This window comes from Monodelphis domestica, chromosome 1 (genome assembly GCF_027887165.1).
Source record: "Monodelphis domestica isolate mMonDom1 chromosome 1, mMonDom1.pri, whole genome shotgun sequence".
In the NCBI taxonomy this organism is placed as follows: domain Eukaryota; kingdom Metazoa; phylum Chordata; class Mammalia; order Didelphimorphia; family Didelphidae; genus Monodelphis; species Monodelphis domestica.
The window spans coordinates 296423506-296446872 of NC_077227.1; the positions used below are offsets into that span (position 1 = coordinate 296423506).

At 37.0% G+C, this 23367-nt stretch overlaps 1 protein-coding gene across 7 annotated transcripts in view; it reads left to right on the top strand.

The window, feature by feature from the left end:
- The window catches only part of FRMD6 (FERM domain containing 6), a 122568-nt gene that overhangs the window by 46603 nt on the left and 52598 nt on the right, over positions 1-23367 (top strand). For all 7 annotated transcript variants that reach the window (XM_056811056.1, XM_056811060.1, XM_056811057.1 and 4 more), the window contains one exon: positions 670-746. In XM_056811056.1, the coding sequence (XP_056667034.1) occupies positions 670-746 (77 nt within the window). The remainder of the gene's footprint in view (positions 1-669; positions 747-23367) is intronic.

Sequence of the window (23367 nt, forward strand, 5' to 3'; positions counted from 1 at the left end):
ACAGTTTTAGGAAGGATCTCAAGCCTACTTCTTTCAGCTAGACTCTCTTGCTTCTCACTCCTCCAATTCCCACACTCCTTCAGCATGTTTTCTTTCCCAGGAAAAATGTAATCTCTTTGAGGGCAAGGAACAATTGGCTTGCTTATATTTGTATACCATGTATTTTAGTGCTTAGCATATTTATGTGTCTATTTTCACAAAGATTTAACACTTTTTATCCAATGCTAGAGCCTCTATTTACATTTTGGAATTCTTGTTCCAAAAAAGACCACAGAAAATTTTAAGGTTAAGTGACATGTTACTTTATGAACCTTTTTTTGACATTAATGATCTGGACTTTAAAGTACTTGGTGTTCAGAAGGGAAAGCTGACTTCATATTGGTAAAGATAATTAATAATAGTTTCCATTTTTGAAGCTTCAGATTTTTTTGCCCTATCCAAATGATAATTTTCATGTGTGCATGTGTACACAAAAGATAGAAGCTTCAAAAATTCACAGTATAACTATACATAGTAGCAACAGCAGTAAACAACTACATTCAGGAACATTAAACATTAATATAGCAAAATTGTAAAGGTCCAATAATACTTAAAATTAAGAGATATGAGAGAACACTATACCATATTTATAAATATTGCATACACACATTTATGTCTTTTTTATTTTAGGGTATAGACCAGTTTGGTCCTCCAATGATCATTCATTTTCGTGTGCAATATTATGTGGAAAATGGCAGGCTAATCAGGTATGGAAAAACTAGTCCAGTAATTTATTTCTGTCCTTTTTAAAAACTTTTGCAAAAAATTTTCAAATGTTAACTTTGTAAAGATCACTAACAGATTTATTATAGTTCTTATTAAATTTTTATTTTTAAATATTTTTCTATGCTTACATGATTAATTTTCTTTCCCTCCTTTCTTCCCTCCCCACTCCCAGAGCCGACAAGCAATTTCACTGGGTTATACAAATGTTAGCACTTGATAACTTTTTCCATATTATTCATTTTTGCTATAGAGTGATTTCTACTCCCATTTCTACACCCATAGTTTCTTTGTCTCAAAGTGGTTAGTATTTTTTCCCATAAGACCTTCAGGAGTATCCTGGATTGTTGCATTGCTACTAGTAGCAAAGTCCATTATACTGGATTGTTCTACAATGTATTCCTTTCTGTATACAGTGTCCTCCTAGTTCTGCTCTTTTCACTCTGCATCAATTCATTGAAGTTCTCCCATTTCATATAGAAATCCTTCAGATCATCTTTACTTACAACACAATAATATTCCATCACCACCATATACCATAATTTTTTCAGCTATTCCCCGATCAAGGGACAACACTTCATTTTCCAATTTTTTGCCACCACAAAGAGCCTGTGGCTGTGACTGTTTTTGTAAAAGTATTTTTCCTTATTGTCTCTTTGGGGTACAAATCTAGTAGTGGTATTGTGGGATCAAAGAGTATGCATTCTTTTGAAGCCCTTTGCCCATAATTCCTGTAAGGTTAAAAATTTATATTCAGTGGGCAGAGTCAGAAGGCGGCCTAGATGGAGCAGAAGTTCAGATCTCTGAATACCCTTCCTTACCGATCACAAATCGAATGCTCCAAGGAGAATGAAAATCAAACCTAACAACAAGACAGAGCCAAGGAACCCTCCTGCTGGACTCAATTCAAAAGGTATGCCCCCCCCCCAAAGACGGAATCCAAGAACACTTAGGTTTAAGGGGAAGGCAGAAGGAAGGTCTCAAAACCCCTCCCCTGCCCACTGAGAGCACTGAGCCTTCAGTGGCAACGGGAACATCTGGGTGGGCAAAGGTGCTGGTCTGGAGAGTATACCTTGCGGGCACAGCTGTGCCAAGCTCAGAGTGTCGAACACAGACGGCAGGGAAGGAGCTGGAGAGGGAGCATAGAGCTGGCAGCCTGGCCAGAGCTATGGAGATCCTCCATATTTGCTCCAGCCTTCCAGGAGGTTTTAGCCTCAGAGCACACCCAGCCCAACCCAGCTGACCTTAATCCCATCAAAAGTCTTCAGAACTCAGGGAAACCCAGGCTCCACACCCCTCCCTCATTGACCACTGGACTTTAATCCAATTAAAAGCCTCCAGAGAACAGAGAAGCTCAAAGGCCAACACTCCTCCTCCAGAGACTGCACCAACAGATCCTCTGTCAAAGTTCCAAGAGGGGAAACAAATAGAAGCCAAACCAAACCCAAAACCAAAAAAATGAGAGGAACAAAAGCACAGACAAATACGGGGATCAAAGAAGGGGTGAATATGAGCAAACAACAAAAAGAAGAAAGAAATTACAACAGAGAGCTTCTATACAACAAACGGAACAGAGGGAGAGGGATCAGCAAACGATAAATCAAAAATACCAGCTAATTGGATACAGGCTTTAGAAGAACTTAAAATGCAATTCAAAACACAATTAACAGAGGCTGAAGACATTTGGGAAAAGAACTTAAAAACTAAGATAAGTCATCTGGAAACAGAGGCACTTGAACTAAAACAAGAAAATAGTGTCTTTAAAGCCAAAATCAACCAGCTGGAAAAATGAGGCAAAGGAGATGAAAGACGAGGTAAAGAGGATGAAAGATGACCTTCAAAGAAAATCAGACGAGAAGGAAAAGGATGACCAAAAAGCCATGGATGAAATCCAGTCTTTAAGAACCAGAACACACTGGAATTAAGTGACCTCACAAAGCAGCAGGACACTAGAAAACAAAACCAAAAGAACGAAAAAAATTGAAGAAAATATGAAGCGTCTCATTCACAAAACAGAGGATTTAGAAAATCGTTCGAGGAGAGACGATTTAAGAATCATTGGTCTACCTGTGACAAAAGAAAAAGCCTGGACACAATACTACAGGAAATTATTCAAGAAAACTGCCCCAATATTCTAGGACAAGAGGGAAAAGTGGAGATTGAAAGAATCCACAGATCACCTCCTATACTTATTCCCCATCTAACAACACCCAGGAATGTTATAGCCAAATTCAAGAACTAGCAGACCAAAGAAAAGATATTACAAGCTGCCAAGAAGTCATTTAAGATACTATGAAACCACAGTGAGGATAACGCAGGATCTGGATGCATCCACACTGAAGGACCGAAAGGCATGGAATATGATATTCCAGAATGCAAGGGAACTACATCTACAACCAAGAATCAACTACCCAGCAAAACCGACTATATTCTTACAGGGTCAGTATGGTCATTCAACAAAATAGAAGAATTCCAAGAATTTGTAAAGAAAAGACCAAACGTGAACAGAAAATTCAATGCCTAAGCACAGAACTCAAGAGAATCATTATCAAAAGATAATTAAGGAAAAAAAAGGGAAAAAAGAAAAACAAAACAAACAACTCCCCCCTCCTTTTTTTAAGAGACTCAATAATTTTAATTATATGTATCCCTATAAGAAAAGAGGTCATTGGTAACTTAAAAACTGTTGTTATCACCTGGGCAGCTAGAAGAATTACACTTAGAGGGAACAGTGATAAACTGTATAGGATAAAAGGACAAGACATAAATAGGTATATAGATATATGCATGCATAAATACATATACGTGTGTGTATATATATGTATATATACACATACAACTAGAGGTAAAAAAAGAGGTTAATACTAAAAGAAATAGGAAAAGAATCAAATGGGGTTAAATTTATATGTCACAAAGAAGTTCATGGCGATAGGGGGGAGAACATCAACATCAACAACAACTGGAAAGGTAAAGAGGTTGGAGATAGGAAAGACTCAACTCTTACGTGCTTTGAAATTGACCCAAAGAGTGAAGAACAATCCCATTGGGGCAGAAAATAGATTTGCGCCCTATAGGGGAGTATAAGCTTAACAAATGGACTGGTGGAGAGGGAAGCCCAGTATAAGGGACAGAGAGGGTGGGTGGGTGGGGTAATTTTATTTTTTTATTTTTTTTAAACATTATTTTATTTGGTCATTTTCAAACATTATTCATTGGAAACAAAGATCATTTTCTTTTTGTCCCCCCTTCCCCCTCTCCCATAGCTGACACGCAATACCACTGGGTATCACACGTGTCCTTGATCCGAACCCATTTCCATGTTGTTGGTATCTGTATTAAGGTGTTCATTTAGAGTCTCTTCAATCTTATTCCCTCAACCCCTGTAGTCAAGCAGATGCCTTTCCTCGGTGCTTTTACTCCCATAGTTTGTCCTCTGCTTGTGGATAGTGTTTTTTTTTTTCCTCATAGATGCCTGCAGATTGTTCAGAGACATTGCATTGACACTAGTGGGGAAGTCCATTATGTTTGATTGAACCACGGTGTATCAGTGTCTGTACAATTTTCTCCTGGTTCTGCTCCTTTTCCTCTGCATCACTTCCTGGAGGTTGTTCCAGTATCCACGGAATTCGCCCACTTTATTATTTCTTTTAACACAATAGTATTCTATCACCAACATATACCACAGTTTGTTTAGCCATTCTCCAATTGAAGGGCATCCCCTCATTTTCGAGTTTTTGCCACCATAAAGTGCGCAGCTATGAATATTCTTGTACATGTCTTTTTCCTTATTATCTCTTTGGGGTACAAACTCAGCAGTGCTATGGCTAGATCAATTAGCGTCCTTTGGGCATAGTTCCAAATGGCCCTGCTGAATGGCTGGATCAATTCACAACTCCACCAGCAATGCATTGATGTCCCAATTTTGCCATATCCCCTCCAACATTCATTACTTTCCTTTGCTGTCATGTTAGCCAATCTGCTAGGTATGAGGTGATACATCAGAGTTGTTTTGATTTGCATCTCTCTGATTATAAGAGATTTAGAACACTTTTATTAATTATTATTAATAGTTTTGATTTCTTTAACTGAAAACTGCCTATTCATGTCCCTTGCCCATTTTTCAATTGGAGAATGGCTTGATTTTTGTACAACTGGTTTAGCTCTTTATAAATTTGAGTAATTAGACCTTTGTCAGAGGTTTTTGTTATGAAGATTATTGTCCAATTTGTTGCTTCCCTTCTGATTTTAGTTACATTGATTTTGTTTGTACAAACACTTTTTAATTTGATGAAGTCAAAATTATTTGTTCTACATTTGATGACTCTTTCTAAGTCTTGCTTGGTTTTAAAATCTTTCCCTTCTGAAAGGTCTGATATGTATACTATTCTGTGTTCACCTAATTTACTTATAGTTTCCTTCTTTATGTTCAAGTCATTCACCCATTCTGAGTTTATCTTGGTGTAGGGTGTGAGGTGTTGATCCAATCCTAATCTCTCCCACACTGTCTTCCAATTTTCCCAGCAGTTTTTATCAAATAATGGATTTTTGTCCCCAAAACTAGGGTGTTTGGGTTTATCATACACTGTCTTGCTGAGGTCACTTGCCCCAAGTCTATTCCACTGATCCTCCTTTCTGTCTCTTAGCCAGGACCAAATTGTTTTGATGACCGCTGCTTTATAGTATAGTTTGAGATCAGGGACTGCAAGGCCACCTTCCTTTGCATTTTTCCCCCATTATTTCCCTGGATATCCTTGATATTTTGTTCTTCCAAATGAACTTTGTTATGGTTTTTTCTAGTTCAGTAAAGCAGTTTTTTGGAAGTTCAATAGGTATGGAACTAAATAGGTACATAAGTTTGGGAAGGATGGTCATTTTTATTATATCGGTTCATCCAACCATGAGCAGTTAAATTTTTTCCAATTACTCAAATCTAGTTTTAATTGTGTGGAAAGTGTTTTATAGTTGTGTTCATATAATTCCTGTGTTTTTCTCAGCAAATAAATTCCTAAGTATTTTATATTTTCTAAGGTGATTTTGAATGGAATTTCTCTTTCTAATTCCTGCTGCTGAGATGTGTTAGAGATATAAAAAGAAATGCTGATGACTTATATGGGTTTATTTTGTATCCTGCAACTTTGCTATAATTGTTGATTATTTCCACTAGTTTTTTGGTTGATTCTCTAGGATTTGTTTAGTATTCCATCATGTCATCCACAAAGAGTGATAGCTTAGTCTCCTCGTTGCCAATTTTAATACCCTCAATTTCTTTTTCTTCTCTAATTGCTACTGCTAGTGTTTTTAGTACAATGTTGAATAATAAAGGTGATAAGGGACATCCTTGTTTCACTCCTGATCTTATTGGGAATGCATCTAGTTTATCCCCATTGCAGATGATTTAGGCTGATGGTTTTCGATAGATTCTGTTTATTATTATTAGGAAGGATCCTTCTATTTCTATACTTTCTAGTGTTTTCAGGAGAAAACACTAGAAAACAGGTGTCGTATTTTGTCAAAGTCTTTTTCTGCATCTGTTGAGATAATCATGTGATTTTTGTAGGTTTGCTTGTTGATATGGTCCATTATGTGGATGGTTTTCCTGATATTGAACCATCCTTGCATTCCTGGTATAAATCCTACCTGATCAAAGTGAATAACCCTTGTGATGACTTGCTGAAGTCTTTTTGCTAGTATACTGTTTAAGATTTTTGCATCTATGTTCATTAAGGAGATTGGTCTGTAGTTTTCTTTCTCTGTTTTTAGCCTCCCTGGCTTTGGGATCAGTACCATATCAGTGTCGTAGAATGAATTTGGTAGAACTCCCTCTTTGCTTATTATGTCAAATAGTTTGTATTTTATTGGGATTAGCTGTTCTTTGAATGTTTGATAGAATTCACGTGTGAATCCATCAGGCCCTGGGAATTTTTTTGGGAGTCCTTTGATGGCCTGTTCAACTTCTTTTTCTAATATGGGATAGTTTAAGAATTCTATTTCTTCTTCTGTTAATCTAGGCTGTTTATATTTTTCTAAATATTTATCCATATCACCTAGATTGGCATATTTATTGCCATATAATTTGGCAAAATAGTTTTTAATGATTGCTTAATTTCCTCTTCATTGTACGTGAATTCTCCCTTTCCATCCCTAATACTGTTAATTTGATTTTCTTCTTTCCTCTTTTTTATTAGATTGACCAGTATTTTGTCTATTTTGTTTGTTTTTTCAAAGTGCCAGCTTCTAGTCTTATTTATTAGTTCAATAGTTCTATCACTTTCTATTTTATTAATTTCACCCTTGATTTTTAGAATCTCTAATTTGGTTTTCTTCTGGGGATTTTTAATTTGTTCTCTTTCAAGTTTTTTGATTTGCATGTCCAATTCATTGACCTCTGCCCTCCCTAATTTTTTAATATATGTACTCAAGGATATAAATTTCCCCTCAGTACTGCTTTGGCTGCATCCCATAGAGTTTGAAAGGATGTCTCATCATTGTCATTTTCTTCAATGAAATTATTGTTTCTCTGATTTGTTCTCTGACTATTCGATTTTGAAGAATCATATTATTTAATTTCCAATTAGTTTTGGATTTAGCTCTGCTTGCACTTGTAATGAACTTTATTTTTATTGCCTTATGATCTGAAAAGTATCCATTTATTATTTCTGCTTTTCTGCAGTTGTATGCTATGTGTATATGACCTAATATAAGGCCAATCTTTGTGAATGTGCCATGTGCTGCTGAGAAGAAGGTGTACTCCTTTTTGTCCTTATTTATTTTTTCCATATATCTACTAATTCAAATTTTTCTAAGATTTCATTTATATCTTTTACCTCTTTATTATTTATTATTTATTTGATTTTTCTAAATTTGGTAGTGGTAGGTTCAGGTCTCCTACTAGTATGGTTTTACTATATATTTCCTCCTTCAGTTCTCATAGTTTCTCCATTAGAAATTTGGGTGCTATACCATTTGGTGCATACATGTTGATTAGTGATATTTCCTCATCATCTATACTCCATCTATATCAGGATGTATTTACCTTCCCTATCCCTTTTAACAAGATCTATTTTTACTTTGGCTTTGTTAGATATCATGATTGCAACTCCTGCCTTTTTTCTCTCAGTTGAGGCCCAATAGGTCTTGCCCCACCCTTTGATTCTGACCTTGTGAGTATCTACTTGCCTCATGTGTGTCTCTTGTAGACAACATATGGTAGGATTCTGGATCATAATCCACTCTCCTATTCATCTACATTTTATGGGTGAGTTCATCACATTCATGTTCAAAGTTATGATTGTCACTTTTGAATTCCCTAGCATTTTGATATCCTCTCCTAGTTCTGACCGCTCTTCTTGTGCTATGTCCTTTTAGTCCAGTGGTTTACTTTTGGTCAGTCCCCCTATTCCCTTCCCTTGATATACTTCCCTTTCTGGCCTTTACTTTTTGTTCCCTTCTTATTGTTTAGGGTCTGTTAAGTATCCTCTTCCCTCTCCTTCTCTCCCCTTTTTATTTTTTGAGGTCCCTCCCACCTCCCCCCTTAGTTTCCCCTTCTTCCTTCCACTGTAGGATAAGATAGACTTTAAGATCCCAATGATTCTAGATGTTCTTTCTTCTCAGAATTGATTTCACTGAGATTAATATTCAGGTATCACCTATTAGCACTCTCTTCCTCTCCCTCTTATAAGAGTATTCTTCCTCTCCCCTTCCCATGCATATCTTTGTGTGATAGAAATTATTCTATTTTATTTCTTTAAGTATCTCTTAGTACCGTTGATCCTCCCCCTCTTCCTTCCCCCTTTATCATTTTATAGCCTTTCATGCCCCAATCTTTTCTTATGAATGATTCTTCTATTTACTATAATAATGAAAACATTTTTGAAAGTTACACATAACATTCTCCTCATATATTAATGTATATAATTTGGTCTAATTGTAGCCCTTAAGGAAGAGAGTTTGAATAAAAAAAGAGAAGCATTTTTCTCCTTTTCCCTTTCTTTCATAATTACCTTTTCATGTTTCTCTTGATCTTTGTGTTTGGATGTCAGACTTTTCACTTAGTTCTGGTCTTTTCCTTACAACCACTTTGTAATCTTCTTTTTTGTTGAATGCCCATACTTTCCCCTGGAAGTATATAGTCAGTTTTGATGGATAGGTGATTCTTGGTTGAAGACCCAGTTCTCTTGTCTTTCTGAATATCGTGTTCCAGGCCTTATGATACTAAAGTGTGGAAGTAGTCAGGTCTTATGTGATCCTGATTGGTGCTCCTTGACATATGAATTGTTTCTTTTTGGCTTCTTGCAGGATTCTCTCCCTAGGTTGAACTCTCTGGAATTTGGCAATTACATTTCTGGGAGTTGTTTTTTGGGGGTTTAGTGTAGAGGGTGTTCTATGAAGTCTTTCAATGTTGATTTTGCCCCCTTGTTCAAGAATTTTAGAGAAGTTTTCTGTCCTGTAGTATGGTGTCAAGGTTCCTATTTATTTCTGACTTTTCAGGTAGACCAATGATTCTTAAATTGTCTCTCCTTCCTCTGTTTTCCTGATCTGTCACCTTGTCCATGAGATATTTTAAGCTTTCTTCTATTGTATCAGTCTTTTGACTTTGCTTTATTAATTCTTGCTTTTTTGCAAGATAATTAGTTTCCAGTTGCTCAATTCTGATCCTCATGGCCTTGTGCTCTACTTTAATCTTTTGGCATTCACCTATAATTTTTTGGTTTTCTAAAATTATTTGTTGATTTTCTTTTTGAACCATTTCCCACTTCTCTTTCCAGAGGGCTTCTATATTTCTTGATGATGAGCTCCATTTGAGACTCTTCCAGGGCTTGTGGACAATTTTCGTTTTTTTTGTTTGTTTGTTTGTTTGTTTTTGGTTTTGCCTTTGAGTTTTGTCCAGTATTTCCTCTGTAAGCCTGGGTTTTTCCTCTGTAAAAATTTTCAAGGGTGACAGCTTTCTTTTTTGATTTCTTAGAAGGATTTTGAGGCTCCTGTGCACAGTTAGCCATTTTTTCTGGATGTTCTTAGTTCCCTCTTTAGTCAGAAATCTGAGTCAGCTAGGCAAGTTCTTTGTGCATGGATTTAAGGAGCAGAGGCAGGCTCTCAATTTTCCTCAGTTCTTTGTGGCTTTTCTGGGTGCCTCCATCCAGGGGGCGCTCAGTGACTGCGCTCTCTTGCCCGCCTGGTTTTTCGGTTTAGCTGCTTTCGGGGGTGGGTCCCCTGCAGTCCTAGTCAGTTCCCAATGACCCAAAAACAGTCCCTGTTTGTTCCAGAGGCACTCCTGGCTCACTCCCTGGCTGCGGCAGGCGCGCTGCCTCTGAGCACCTGACCTCTGAGCTGTCTCACATGTTGTGGTTTTCTGCCTAGCTGCCTTCGGGTTGGGGGGGGGGTTCCCTGCTGTCCTAGTCAGTTCCCAAGGACCCCAAAACTCTCCCTGTTCATTCCAGAGGCACTCTTGCCTCACTCCCTTGCTGCAGCGGGTGCACTGGCTCTGGGCACCTGAGATCTGTGCTCTCTCATGTGTTGGTGTTTTCTGCCTAGCTGACTTGGGGGGGGGGGTCCCCTGCTGTCCCAGTCAGCTCCCAAGGGCACAGATATGTCCTCTACTCTTTTCAGAGGCACCCCTTGTTTGTTCGTCTTGACGTTCCCCACTTTACACCTCCTCTGGTCCTCTGAAAATGATACTTAAGGTCTTTTGGGGGTAGTCCTTGTCAGTGAATGTTGGGAAGAGTGAGTAAACCATGTTCAACTGGCCACCATGCTTACCTGGAAGTCTGGGGGGGGGGGTAATTTTAGAAAGACTACAGGGAAAATAAGGGGAGGGGATAAGAAGGAAGGGGGGTAGTAAGGGAAGTAAAATAAGGGAACTAGGGGGATGGATTAAAAAGAAACATTGGTTTAGAACGAAATAGTGAAAGAAGAAAAGGCAGGACTAGGAGTAGAAATTAAAATGCTGGGAAATACACAGCTGGTAATCATAACTCTGAATGTGAATGAAATGAACTTACCCATAAAACACAAGCGAATAGCAGAGTGGCTTAGAATCCCAAACCTTACCATATGCTGTCTACAAGAAACACACATGAGGAAGGTAAATACACATAGGGTGAAAGTAAGAGGATGAAGCCAAATCTATTGGGCATCAAATGATAAAAAGAAGACAAGAGTCACAATCATGATATCTGACAAAGCCAAAGTAAAAATAAATCTAATTAAAAGAGATGGTACTGGCTAAGAGACAGAAAAGAGTATCATTGGAACTTAGGGCAAATGCCCTCAGCAAGACAGTCTATAATAAGCCCAACAATCCCAGTTTTGGTGACCAGTACCCACTGTTTGATAAAAATTGCTGGGAAAATTGGAAGATAGTATGGGAGAGATTAGATTTGGATCAACATCTCACACTCTACACCAAGATATACTCAGAATGGGTGAATGGCCTGAATATAAAGAAGGAAACTATAAAAGCAAGTTAGGCGAACACAGAATAATATGCTTGTCAGATCTTTGGTAGAGGAAAGATTTTAAACCAAGCCAGAGCTAGAAAAAATCACAAAATGTAAAATCAGTAATTTTGATTACATCAAATTAAAAAGTTTTTGTTCAAACAAAACTAATGCATCCAAAATTAGAAGGGAATCAACAAATTGGGAAACAATCTTCATTACAAAAACCTCTGACAAAGGTCTAATTACTCAAATTCATTAAGAGGTAAACCAGTTGTACAAAAGTCAAGCTATTCTGCAGTTGACAAATGGGCAAGGGACATGAATAGGCAATTTTCAGTTAAAGAAATCAAAACTATTAATAAGCACATGAAAAGTGTTCTAAATCTCTAATAATCAAAGAAATGCAAATCTAAACAGCCCTTAGGTATCACCTCACATCTAGCAGATTTGCTAAGGTGACAGCAAAGGAAAGTATTGAATGCTGGAGGTGAGGTGGCAATATTGGAACTTTAATTCATTGCTGGTGGAGTTGTGATTTGATTCAATCATTTGGGAGGGTAATTTGGAACTATGCCCAAAGGGTAATATAAGACTCTCTGCCCTTTGATCCAGCTTTAGCACTGCTGGGTTTGTGCCCCAAAGAGATAATAAGGAAAAAGACTTGTACAAGAATATTCATATCTGTGCTCTTTTTGGTGGCCAAAAATTGGAAAATGAGGGGATGCCCTTCAGTTGGGGAATGGCTGAACAAATGTGCTCAAAGGAATAATAAAGTGGAGGAATTCCATGGTAACTGGAATGACCTCCAGGAATTGATGCAGAGTGAGAGGAGCAGAACCAGGAAAACACTGTAAACAGAGACTGATACACTGTGGTACAATCAAATGTAATGGATTTCTCCATTAGTGGCAATGCAATGACCCTGAATAACTTGGACGATCCTAGGAGGAAAACCACTATCCACATCAAGTGGAAACACAGTGGGAGTAAAAACACCGAAGAGTAACTTGAATACATGGGTTGAAGGAATATGGTTGGGGATGTAGACTCTAAATGAGCATCCTAGTGTAAACAACAACATGGAAATAGGTTCTGATCAAGTTCACAAGTAATACCTAATGAAATTGTGTGTTGGTTGCGGGAAGAGTGGATGGAGAGACGGGAGGGAAATGATGTGATTATTGTAACCAAGGAATAATGTTCTAAATTGACTAAATAAATTAATTCAAATGGTAAAAAATTAATATCCAGTACTCCAAGTATTATATTTTATAACATTTATTAGTAATCACTGGAAGTAGAGGAACATAAAAACTGTCAGTAAAGAGCAGTTTCTCTGAGAAAGCTTCTCTGGCGAGAGCAGGAAAAGTGAGAGATCGGACAGGATTACACCAAACTTTATCCACAAAACATAAGGAGAGAAAATGTGTACAAAAAAGGAATGCTCGGAAATGTTTTTCAAGGGTACAAAATTCTAATTACATAATTTCCCCCAATCCCATGATCCTTTGGGAGACTTGTCTCCCCAATAGATCCTGTAAACATAACCAACTTCTAACTCTATAAAGATTTTTAAATAAAGTTATAAACAATAATGTACTTGCTAAAGGGAGATTACAATAATTTTTGGATAAGAAGGAAATAAAAGAGAAAAAGAGCAAAACCAATGATTGTTACATTGACAGAAAACCAATGTGGGGGCAGTCCCCTTTGGTATAAGATTATCCAATCAAAATAAATGTGTTCATCCCCCGACAGTTCAAATTCACCGCATCCAAAAGTTTACTCTGGATCTTTTGGTGCAATGTGTGGTCTTTCCAGGCATCTTCATGGCGCCTTCTCCAAACAGTTATTACTCTCAATAGAATTTAAACTTTGCATAATACAGTCCCCCCCAGAGGAGGATATTGACAAACACAGGGATCACACAGACATAAATGGCTGAGTTATGAAGTTATAAATCAGTTTGTCAAAAGAAAAATCAAAAACATTAAAAAATCCAAATAAAAGAGAAAAATAACTTCTAGTTGAAATATAAAATATCAAATTCTTATGTGTAAAAATTCTAAGAAAAATAAACCTATAACAAGTCCGTGAATCAGGGCCCGATTAAAATGATTTATGTACCACAAGCCTGTAGTAGCAATTATGCATTTACACAATCAGCAGCCAGCACTATAGAAAATTACCACACCATGAAAGGAAGAAAATAGACTAGATTTCAGCAGCAAATCAAAGTAGCATTACCTGGTCTTCTTTTACCTATTCTCTCAGGGGTAGAGGAATCAGGATGGCAGCCAAACTTTGATACTTAGTAGAATGTGCCACAGGGAAGACCTGAGTCTGACATATGTCAAACAACCACAACCTCTTACCTCAAACAAGTTCAAGTCTTCTTGTCTTGGAGCAGAATCTCATCAATCCCACTGGGATTGGTTGGTCTCTTTGACCTTGTGCTCATTGGCACTGTGCAAGTTAATATTGTGCTTCCTTGATACTGTGCAGAGGCTTTTATGTGTTCCCTCGTCCTAGAATCATTCAGAACCTTTAAGCAAAAGTCCCATAATTTTTCAACAATGAATGGCAGGTTTTCATAGACTAAAGCTTTTTGGTATGCATTAGGGCTAATGGACATTTTAAATTTACCCTAGTCAAAAAAATTTTAAAACCCAATAAATAATACTGGTAACGTGTTTTAAGTATGGAAAATGAAAAAAACACTCAAATACATAAAAGGAAAAATATATACAAGCACATACAAGGAAAAAATAATTTTAAAAATGCTTTAAAAATAAAAAATACATAGCTTACAATCAGTAAGTAACACACTGTGTCAGCCTAGGAGAGTTAGAATATAAAGGTTTCTCAGCCAAAAATGAGATCCATTTTCTTTTTAACTTGGTCATGAGTGCCATTTGCAGTGTGAATGCAAATTATTTTCACCAACAGCTTTATAAAACAATAGAACAGCAGGTAATGCACATTCAAGCAGTACCAAAATTGGGGGCTGCTGTAACAGTTAAAATTTAGGGCCAAACTGTGGCAGGTAAAAATTAGTTTCTCTTCTAGAAGTATTATATTTTTATGAGGTTTATTTTAAGATTGAAAATTTAAGAAAATACAGAATAAGAAAGCATGTGTCTAGGTGGGCCGAGAGGCCCATTCAACCTCACCTACATCATGAGGGGCATGTCTGCTTGGAAGCAGAAACAGGAAAAAGAGCTCAGTAGGCGGAGAGCTCCTTTAAATAATAATTTGTGATCTCGCCCAGGTGAGAATTCAGGTGAGGTTACAAAGCATCCTGGGATCCAGAGCAAGGACTTCTGGGAATTGGAGTTCGTGGTTCAAGTCTCCATTTTTATATTTCTCCATGTGATCATTTTTGGGAAAAACATTTTTTCCCCACAAGGATCATGTAAACATAATCAACTTAAAGATTATAATAATTTGAGGATAAGAGAAAAAAAAGAACAAAAGCAATAATTGCTGGATGCATTGACAAAAAGCCAGTTAGGGGGCAGTCCCTTTTGGCATTAAAGTATAGATGCAAATAAATGTTCAATCAACTACACCCAGCGTTCATTCTTGATCTTCTTGTGCAGCTTGTGGTCTGGAGGCGTCTTCATGGTATCTTCTCCAACAGTTCAGTTTCTGGATTCAGAGAGGTAGCATCTTTCTTTACCTAAAATTCTTCTTAAGGGGGCAGCTGGGTAGCTCAGTGGATTGAGAGCCAGGTCTAGAGATGGGAGGTCCTAGGTTCAAATCTGGCCTCAGACACTTCCCAGCTGTGTGACCCTGGGCAAGTCACTTGACCCCCATTGCCTAGCCTTTACCACTCTTCTGCCTTGGAGCCAATACACAGTATTGACTCCAAGACCGAAGGTAAGGGTTTAATTTTTTTTTTAATTCTTCTTAAAAGGAATTTAAACTTTGCAATTTAAAATAATATTTTTTACATTTCCCCATGTTGAGGGTGATTGAAAAACACAGGATCACCTAGGGATGCATGGCTGAGGTATGAGGTATATGAATCAATTGGTAAGAGAAATTAAAAAGACATCAGAAAAATCCAAATAAAAAAGAAAATTACTGGATGAAAATATAGACTTTCAAAGTCTCATGTGTAAAAATTCTAAGTAAAGGAAAAATAAATCTATAACAGGTCCTTGGATCAGGGCCCAATTAAAATGATCTAAGCAATGATGCATTTACCCAGTCAGTAGCCAGGACTACAGAAAGTTACCACTCTGTGAAAGATAGAAAAGGGACCAGATTATAGAAGCCATGTAGGAGCCAAGTTTTGAGGGATACTCATCTGTAAGTATTTTCAGAGTGAGTGTGGGCACAAGGAAAGGCTATGTCATAACAAATGTTAAACATAGTAACCTTGAGTCTTCACACTAGGTTCAAGACTTTTGCATTGGCTTGGAAGTGCATCAATCAGTCCTGGATTGGCTTATCTTTGGCCCTGTGCAATGGCTCTTTTGTGTATATCTTGTCCTGGAATCAGACAGAATTATTAAGCAGAGTCCCATAATTTTTTTTTTAATTAGTGGCATCATTTTTATAGTCTCAAGCTTTTTTGGAGCATGCATTAGTATTATAGTAAATGTATTTTAAACTTATATTATTGCAAATCAGAAACATTAAAGAAAACCTTAATGCTGGTGACATGTGCTTCAAATATAAAAAAGGAGAGAAAAAATAAAAAACTGAAATAGTATATTGCACATACAAGAAAAATATAATAAAAGAATTTTAAAAATAAAAATATAGCTTATAATCATTGACACATTGTGTCAACTAAGAAAATGTAGAATGCAAGGCTTTCTCACCAAAAATGAGATCCATTTCCTCTTCATATCTGGCCATGATCCACTATGAGTATGAGCAAATGAATGTTACAAGGTTTTGTTTTGTTTTTTATAAAGAACAGTATTACAAATATGTAGATATCAATATCCCCAAAATTCTCAATGGCCCAGTTAATTACAACAGCAAACAAACACACTATCATATTTCACGAGTTGCTGTATGGCATTTTTAAAAGCATATGAATTGATGAATATTTGTCACAGTTTTTACAATCGTAGCAATCTTTCAACCTTGGTGAATATATACAAAGTAAAACTCATTTTGGGGTTTAGAACATCATCAAGAAATCTAGATATCATTCTGGTAGAAATAAAGTAGTGAGCTGGACAGTATAAATTGAAATGCTCCTTTTTTTGGAGGCTTTTTTAGGGGTACAAATGCCCTGAGATTAATTGCCCAACTTCCATTCACATGAGGGGAGGTTGGGATTTAAATTGTATTTCACTTCAGCTACTAGAATGGGCCTTACACCTCGTGTTAGGGGCAGGCAAAATAACCAGAGATTGTTAAGAAAATTCTAAAAATCATGTCTAAAATCCCTTAAAATCAATTGAGATATTTAGCATAGTAAAATTTCCAAAGGTTGTTATACAATTGTAACCAGTTTTTGATGAAGTCCATCTATCCTCTATGTGACAATTTACATTCAAAAATAGAAAAGCTGTTTTCATATATGGGCTTAATTACAATATTTGTTCAATATGGTTATAAGGGAAAAGCAACATTACAGAATATAACAGTAGTTAAAACTCAGTGCATTAAAATGATTCAGTGTACCAGAATAATATTGAATGCAGTAATATATGAACTTAAAATCACAAAGTTAAATCACAAACAAAACAAACAGTAAAATGCAATAGAACATAGAGATTTTCATTGGAGTTTGAAATGCCTTAAAAACATAACCTCCAGTCTCTTTAAAGTTCCTTGGGTTTTTATCCATTTAGATGCCTGTTGTCTGAAGGCAGATTGGTAATGGTTAAGCAATGGGGTGACCCATCCAGGACCACAAAGCTGGGAAGTATCTGAGGCCAGATTTCAACTGAGGACCTCCTGTCTCTAGGCCTGGCTCTCAGTCCACTGAGACACCCAGCTGCCTCCCCAAAGTTAGCTAAAGGGTTCTAGGGAGCTGAATTTTTCCCCTGACACACAGGTGAAGTAAATGAAATTACCAGAACAGTTAAAAGGTATTCTTTTAAACATCCCACTATTTTAAAGTCTCTTTTTCCCCCCTTTCTTTCTCCCCTCCTGAGATCCCTTGCCCCCAGTCCACGTGGCTTAATCATAGCCTAAGGGAAAATTACCTCCATGTCTTTACCGGCTTGTAGAAATGAATCTTGGGCCTGGGGTGATGAGCAATCTGCTCTGAGACCAGGGTGGCTGGGCCAGGTGAGGAAGAGAGAGGCCAACAGGAGGAGCCAGATCCAGAGCAGGCAGCCAGGGTGGGCAGGGTTGGGACCAGATGATTGATATTGAATCAAGAAAGTCTGAAGCAGATGGCTGCCAGCAGGAGCTGATCAAGATGGTTTTCTAAAAAAGCATCTTGGAGAAACATGGCTAAGTAATCATTATCTAGGCTTTCTTCCTTTTTTTTTTAATTTGAGAAGTTCTCATCCAATCTAGTGGTCGCCATAACTGTAACAGTTAAAATTTAGGACCAAACTGTGGCAAGTAAAAATTAGTTTCTTTCCTAGAAGTATTATATTTTTATGAGGTTTATTTAAAGATTGAAAATTTAAGAAAATACAGAATAAGAAAGCATGTGCCTAGGTGGGCTGAGAGGCCCATTCAACCTCACCTACATCATGAGAGACGTGTCTGCTTGGAAGCAGAAACAGGAAAAAGAGCTCAGTAGGTAGAGAGCTCCTTTAAATAATAATTTGTGATCTCACCCAGGTGAGAATTCAGGTGAGGTTACAAAGCATCCTGGGAACCAGAGCAGGGATTTCTGGGGATTGGAGTCCAGGGTTCAAGTCTCCATTTTTACACTGCTTGGTCGCTCAGTGATTGACAGCCAGGCCTAGAGACAGGAGGCCCTAGGTTAAAATCTGGCCTTAGACACTTCCTAGTTGTGTGACTGGACAAGTCACTTAACCCCCATTGCCCAGCCCTTTCCACTCTTCAGTCTTGAATTCAATTGCAAGTATTGATTCTTAGATGGAAGGTAGTAAGGGTTTAAAAAAGAAGTACCAAAATTCACAAAAAGAACATCAAATTCTCTTAAAGATTACTAATACATGTTTTTTCCAACTAGTTTATGGACTTTTATAATGGTATTCTCTCCAGTCCACGCATAGAACAGTACACATAAAGACAGTGTAACAATGTATATATAATAGCCAAAATACAGTAGCAGAAAGTGCCTTAGTGTAACAGAATATTCTAGATTAACTTAATATATTAACCTAAGAAACAAAATTAAATCTTAAAAACAAATAATCAGCAAATACAATGAGTATGAAAGGATATGGTCATTTATTATATATAGATGGTGCCCTTTTTACATGTCAGCAATGGATCCAAGAGTCCTTTTATCCAATTTTGTTAGCTGTTGGAGTGGTTAAGAGGGCTTGAAATGTACCTTCATAGGCAGGCTGAGTTGCCCCAGGGTGCTGGAAGTTCTTTATGTACACCTTGTCACCTGGTTGCAAGCCATGGAGCGAGAAGTCTATAGGTCCTGCTTATAAAGCAGCTCTAGATTCATGGAGTTCTCGCAATTTGATTTGTAAATCCTGTATATATGAGGCAATAGAAACATTTCCCCCTAGTAATGATGTATATGCATGAGAGAAAGGTTTAGCCTGTATAGGGGGGTGTCCAAAAAGCATCTCAAATGATGCGATATGTAGATATCTCCCCTGGGCCTGCTTCTAAAATAAAATAGGACCAGAGGTAGAATTTCAGGCCATTTTAAATGAGTCTCAGTGCACAATTTGCCAAAATTATTTTAAGTTCTTTATTCATTTTTCAACTTGGCCTGAACTCGGGATGATGTGGTATATGGAAATTAGGAATTTGTGAATGGATATTTGGTGATAAAAACTAAGAGTTTTCTTTCAGATGATACCCATATTCCATTTATCTGTTTAGCCTTAATTTTTTGCTTCCATTTTTTTATTTGCTTTTCATTATAAGAAAGGGACAAATTTAAGTCTTCACTAGTTGCAAATGGTAAAATTAACTCAGGCCCTTCTAAGGCCCCTAACTTTGCAGCGATATCTACCTGGTCATTCCTTCTAGAGACAGGGTCAGTACCACCTGTATGGGCAGGGGAATGAACTACAGCTAGGGCTTCAGGAAGCTGAAGGGCAGAAAGAACTTCATTAATAATTTTTGCATTTGTTATACATTTTCCAGATGATATTAAAAAATCCCTTTGAAGCCAAAGCATTACATAGTCCAATTGCATATCTAGAGTCTGTGTAAATAGTTTCCTTCTTATCTTTGGCAATTATACCTGCATGTTTTAGAGATATCAATTCTGTACCTTAAGCACTTATATTTGAGGGGAGTGAAACAGACCACAGAGTGGCAAATTTTGTAACTACAGCAGCTCCAGTGTAACATATGCCATCCCTCATGAAAGAAAAAAACATCAGTGAATACTAGAGCTGGATTGACACTCCTTTAGACAAGTTTTTTTAGCCATGGATACTAAAGAATCACAGTGGTGCAAAAGTTCTCCTGAAACTGGTAAATCAGGAAACAAGATTGCAGGATTTAGAACTGTACAGCGTTTCAAGGTAATACTTTCATTACCTAACAGGGTAACATCATACCTTGTAATTATCTGATCAGAAAATCCTATATTCTATGTTTTAGCAATAATGCTTCAACTTCATGTGGGCACATTATGGTTAAAGGGCATCCCAAGACTAAATCAGCAACTTTAATTACTAATAAAGCTGTGACAGCTACAGAAGCTACTGGATCCAGCTGGGCCGAATAATAAGCAAGGGACTCTGAACCAGTCCCAAAGTTTGATTTAAAACAACTGAAGCTACCTCAAATGGGTTTTTGTAATCTGGAATGCCTAGAGCAGGGGCAGACAGGATAGCCTGTTTTAATTGTGAAAGAGCGGATATGTGTTCGGCCTGTAATTTAAGTGGTTCAGGGACTGAATTTTTTGTCAGTGCTATAAGGGGTTTGTAACTTCCCAATAACAAGGAATCCACTTCCTACAAAACCCTGTTGCTCCAAAAATTGCTCTCAACTGTTTCTTAGTGGAGGGTGCATTTACATTTTGAATATCTTCAATGTACTTAGGGGAAATGGAGCAGATACCAGTAGTTAAAATAAGTCCTAAATATTTCACTTTGAGGAGACACCACTGAACCTTTGCCTTTGAGATGTTGTGGCCTATTTATGCAGCTCTAAAAAGAGATGTTTGCTATCTTCCTGGCACACTGTGGCATTTGGTGAGGCCAAGAGCAATTCATCCACATATTGAATTAAACGGCTATTTCTCAAATTTAATATTATCTGTGTCTTGACTCAAAATTTATGAGACAGTGTAGGGCTGTCTACAAAGTCTTGGGGTAAATGAGACCAGGTCCACTGGGAACCTTTCCAGGTGAAGGCAGATATGTTCCTGGAATTCTCATGAATTGGTATTGAGAAGAATGCTGAGCACAAGTCTACTACAGTAAAGTTAGTAGCTGTGCTAGGAATTGAAGAGATAATTGTATTTGGGTTTGGAACCACGGAATGTCTTTTTCTGACATGATTATTTACAGCCCATAAATCTTAGATGAATCTATAGATAGTTTTTCCATCTGGGTCTGATTTTGGCTTTTGTTATAGTTGTAGTAGTTGTAGATGTAGATGTAGGTGTAGATGTAGATTCATATTTGCATGGAATTATTATTCCTTGATCAATTAATGAATTAATTGCCTCTTTTGATAGAGGATACAGAGAAATGGAAGGAGGTGGACCAGCCTTTGAAAAAGAACAGCTGATTTCTGACTATCTGAGAGAAGCACAAGGAGCAAATTTAAGGATTCCTCAGGCATAAGATTGGTTAATAAATGAGTTTTATTAATAATTACTTGAAGTAGAAGAAAAAACAAACTGTAAGGAAAGAGTAGTTTCCTGGACCGCAAAAGCAGGGGAGGAGAGAGAGGGGGCAGGATTACATCAAACGTTATCTACAAAACATAAGGATGCAACATGGGGACAAAAGAGGAATGGTGGGAAATTGCCTTCCAGAATGACTGGATTAATTCACAACTCCCCCAGCAATGCATCAATATTCCAATTTTGCCACAACCCCTCTAACATTTATTATTTTCCTTTACTATCATTAACCATTATACTAGGTGTGAGGTGGTACCGCAGCATTTTTTTTGATTTGCATCTCTCTGGTTATGAGAGATTTAGAACACTTTTTCATGTTCTTATTGATAGTTTTGATTTCTTTATCTGAAAATTGCCTGTTCATGTCCCTTGACCATTTGTCAATTGGGGAATGGCTTGAGTTTTTGTACAATTGACTTATAGTTCTTATATTACAGCTTTTTAAGTGTGTCAGTAGACTCTCATGTTACACTGAAAAATGCCCCATAATAAAGACTGTAATAGTTAATATTTATGTTCTGTTTTGCACATTTCCAAAGCACATGTGTATATTTTCCTTAGATCCTTAGCAAAAACATAATCTAATTTAAAAAATACCTAAAAGCTATTACTGTGGGATATTTTGTGATATTTATGTTTTCCTTTCAAAGCTTATCATCAATTAATCTTAGCAAAAAAATAAGCTGAAAACTTTTCTATTCTAAGTGGTAGTCCCTCAATTTATTTTATTTCCCCCTAATTATGTATAAAAAGAGTTTCTAGAATTTTTCAAAGAATATTTAGTCTCAAATCCTGCCCCCCAACATTGTGTTACATAAATTTTAGATGTGCACTCATATAAAACATTTTTCATTTTTAATACTTTTGTGGAAGGCAACTCAAAAAATTTTAAGATAGAAAGTGAAAGAGGTTTGCTTTGATCTGGATTTAGATTCCATCATTTCTTTCTCTGAAAGAAGATGGCATCTTTTTTTTTTTTTTACATAAGTTCTTTAGGATTATTTTGTATCATTGCATTACTGAGTATAGCTAAGTCATTCACAGTTATTCATTTATAGTATTCCTCTGCCTGTGTAAAATATTCTTCTGGTTCTGCTTTATTCACTCTGCTTCAGTTTGTGTAAATATTTACAGATTTTTCTGAGTTCCTGCTGCACATCATTTTTTATAGCACAGTACTCTGCCATTTACTATTCTCAGCCATTCCCCAACTGATCAGTAGCCACTCACTTTACAATTCTTTGCTCCCACAAAAAGTTGCTTTAAATATTTTTATACTTGTTGGTCCTTCCCCTTTTTGTTTTTCATCTTTTCGGTATATATACTGAATAATGGTTTTCCTGGATTAAAGGGTATATATACTGTTTTATAGTGTAAGGTATAAAATTAATATGGTTTGGAATGTGATTGCCATTATAACTCACGTCAAATAACTTTTAATTTAGCAGCTTTATTTACAAAATAGAGGGAAAGAGTAAAGTAGAGAAATGTGAAAGAAGGTTGAGTAAGCAGTCTAACCTAACACACTGAATATTTACCCTGGCCCCTGGCTCAAATCAGGCAGGGCTAATTAGCCCTCAGCCAGAGGACCCTTAACCAGAGGATCTAGTGGTGGATATCCATGTGGCCTTCTCAAAGACGGGGAGGCCTCTCAGGAAACTAATCTCTCCAAAATCCAGGAAAAGAGTCAGCTTAGTCAGCTTTTCACTCACTCAAGCAGTGGCTCCAAAAGGAGAAGATCCAAGAGCAGTCTTACCAGAGTCGGCCCGAAGACCACCCAGGGGCTCAAAACCTTGGAAGACATGGACAGAATGTTTTGGCCACTTTTAAAGACCCTTCTTTGTGTCACTTCCTGTTAATTCCTCCACTTTAGGGGACCAATTTTAGTCTTTAAATTTGCTTAGGACTGCCCGGGGTCAGTCAGTTGCTTTTGGAGACGTAAACCCCTTTAGTAAGAAGTTTGTGGACTTCCCCTATTTTAGGGTTAAGTATGAATGTATTCACTTTTATTGATTAAATTTAAAAGTAGGCAGGAGAGAGTCAATCCCATCTTCACAATAGCCATTTAGGTATAGGTTCAACTTACTGTAAAAATTAAATTATTATCTAGTATTAAAAATATTATATTTCATGAGGTTTATTAAGCATTATTAGAAATCAAAGATACAAAATAATAATAAACCATATGCCCAGGGCTGATTAGCCCATTCAAAGCTT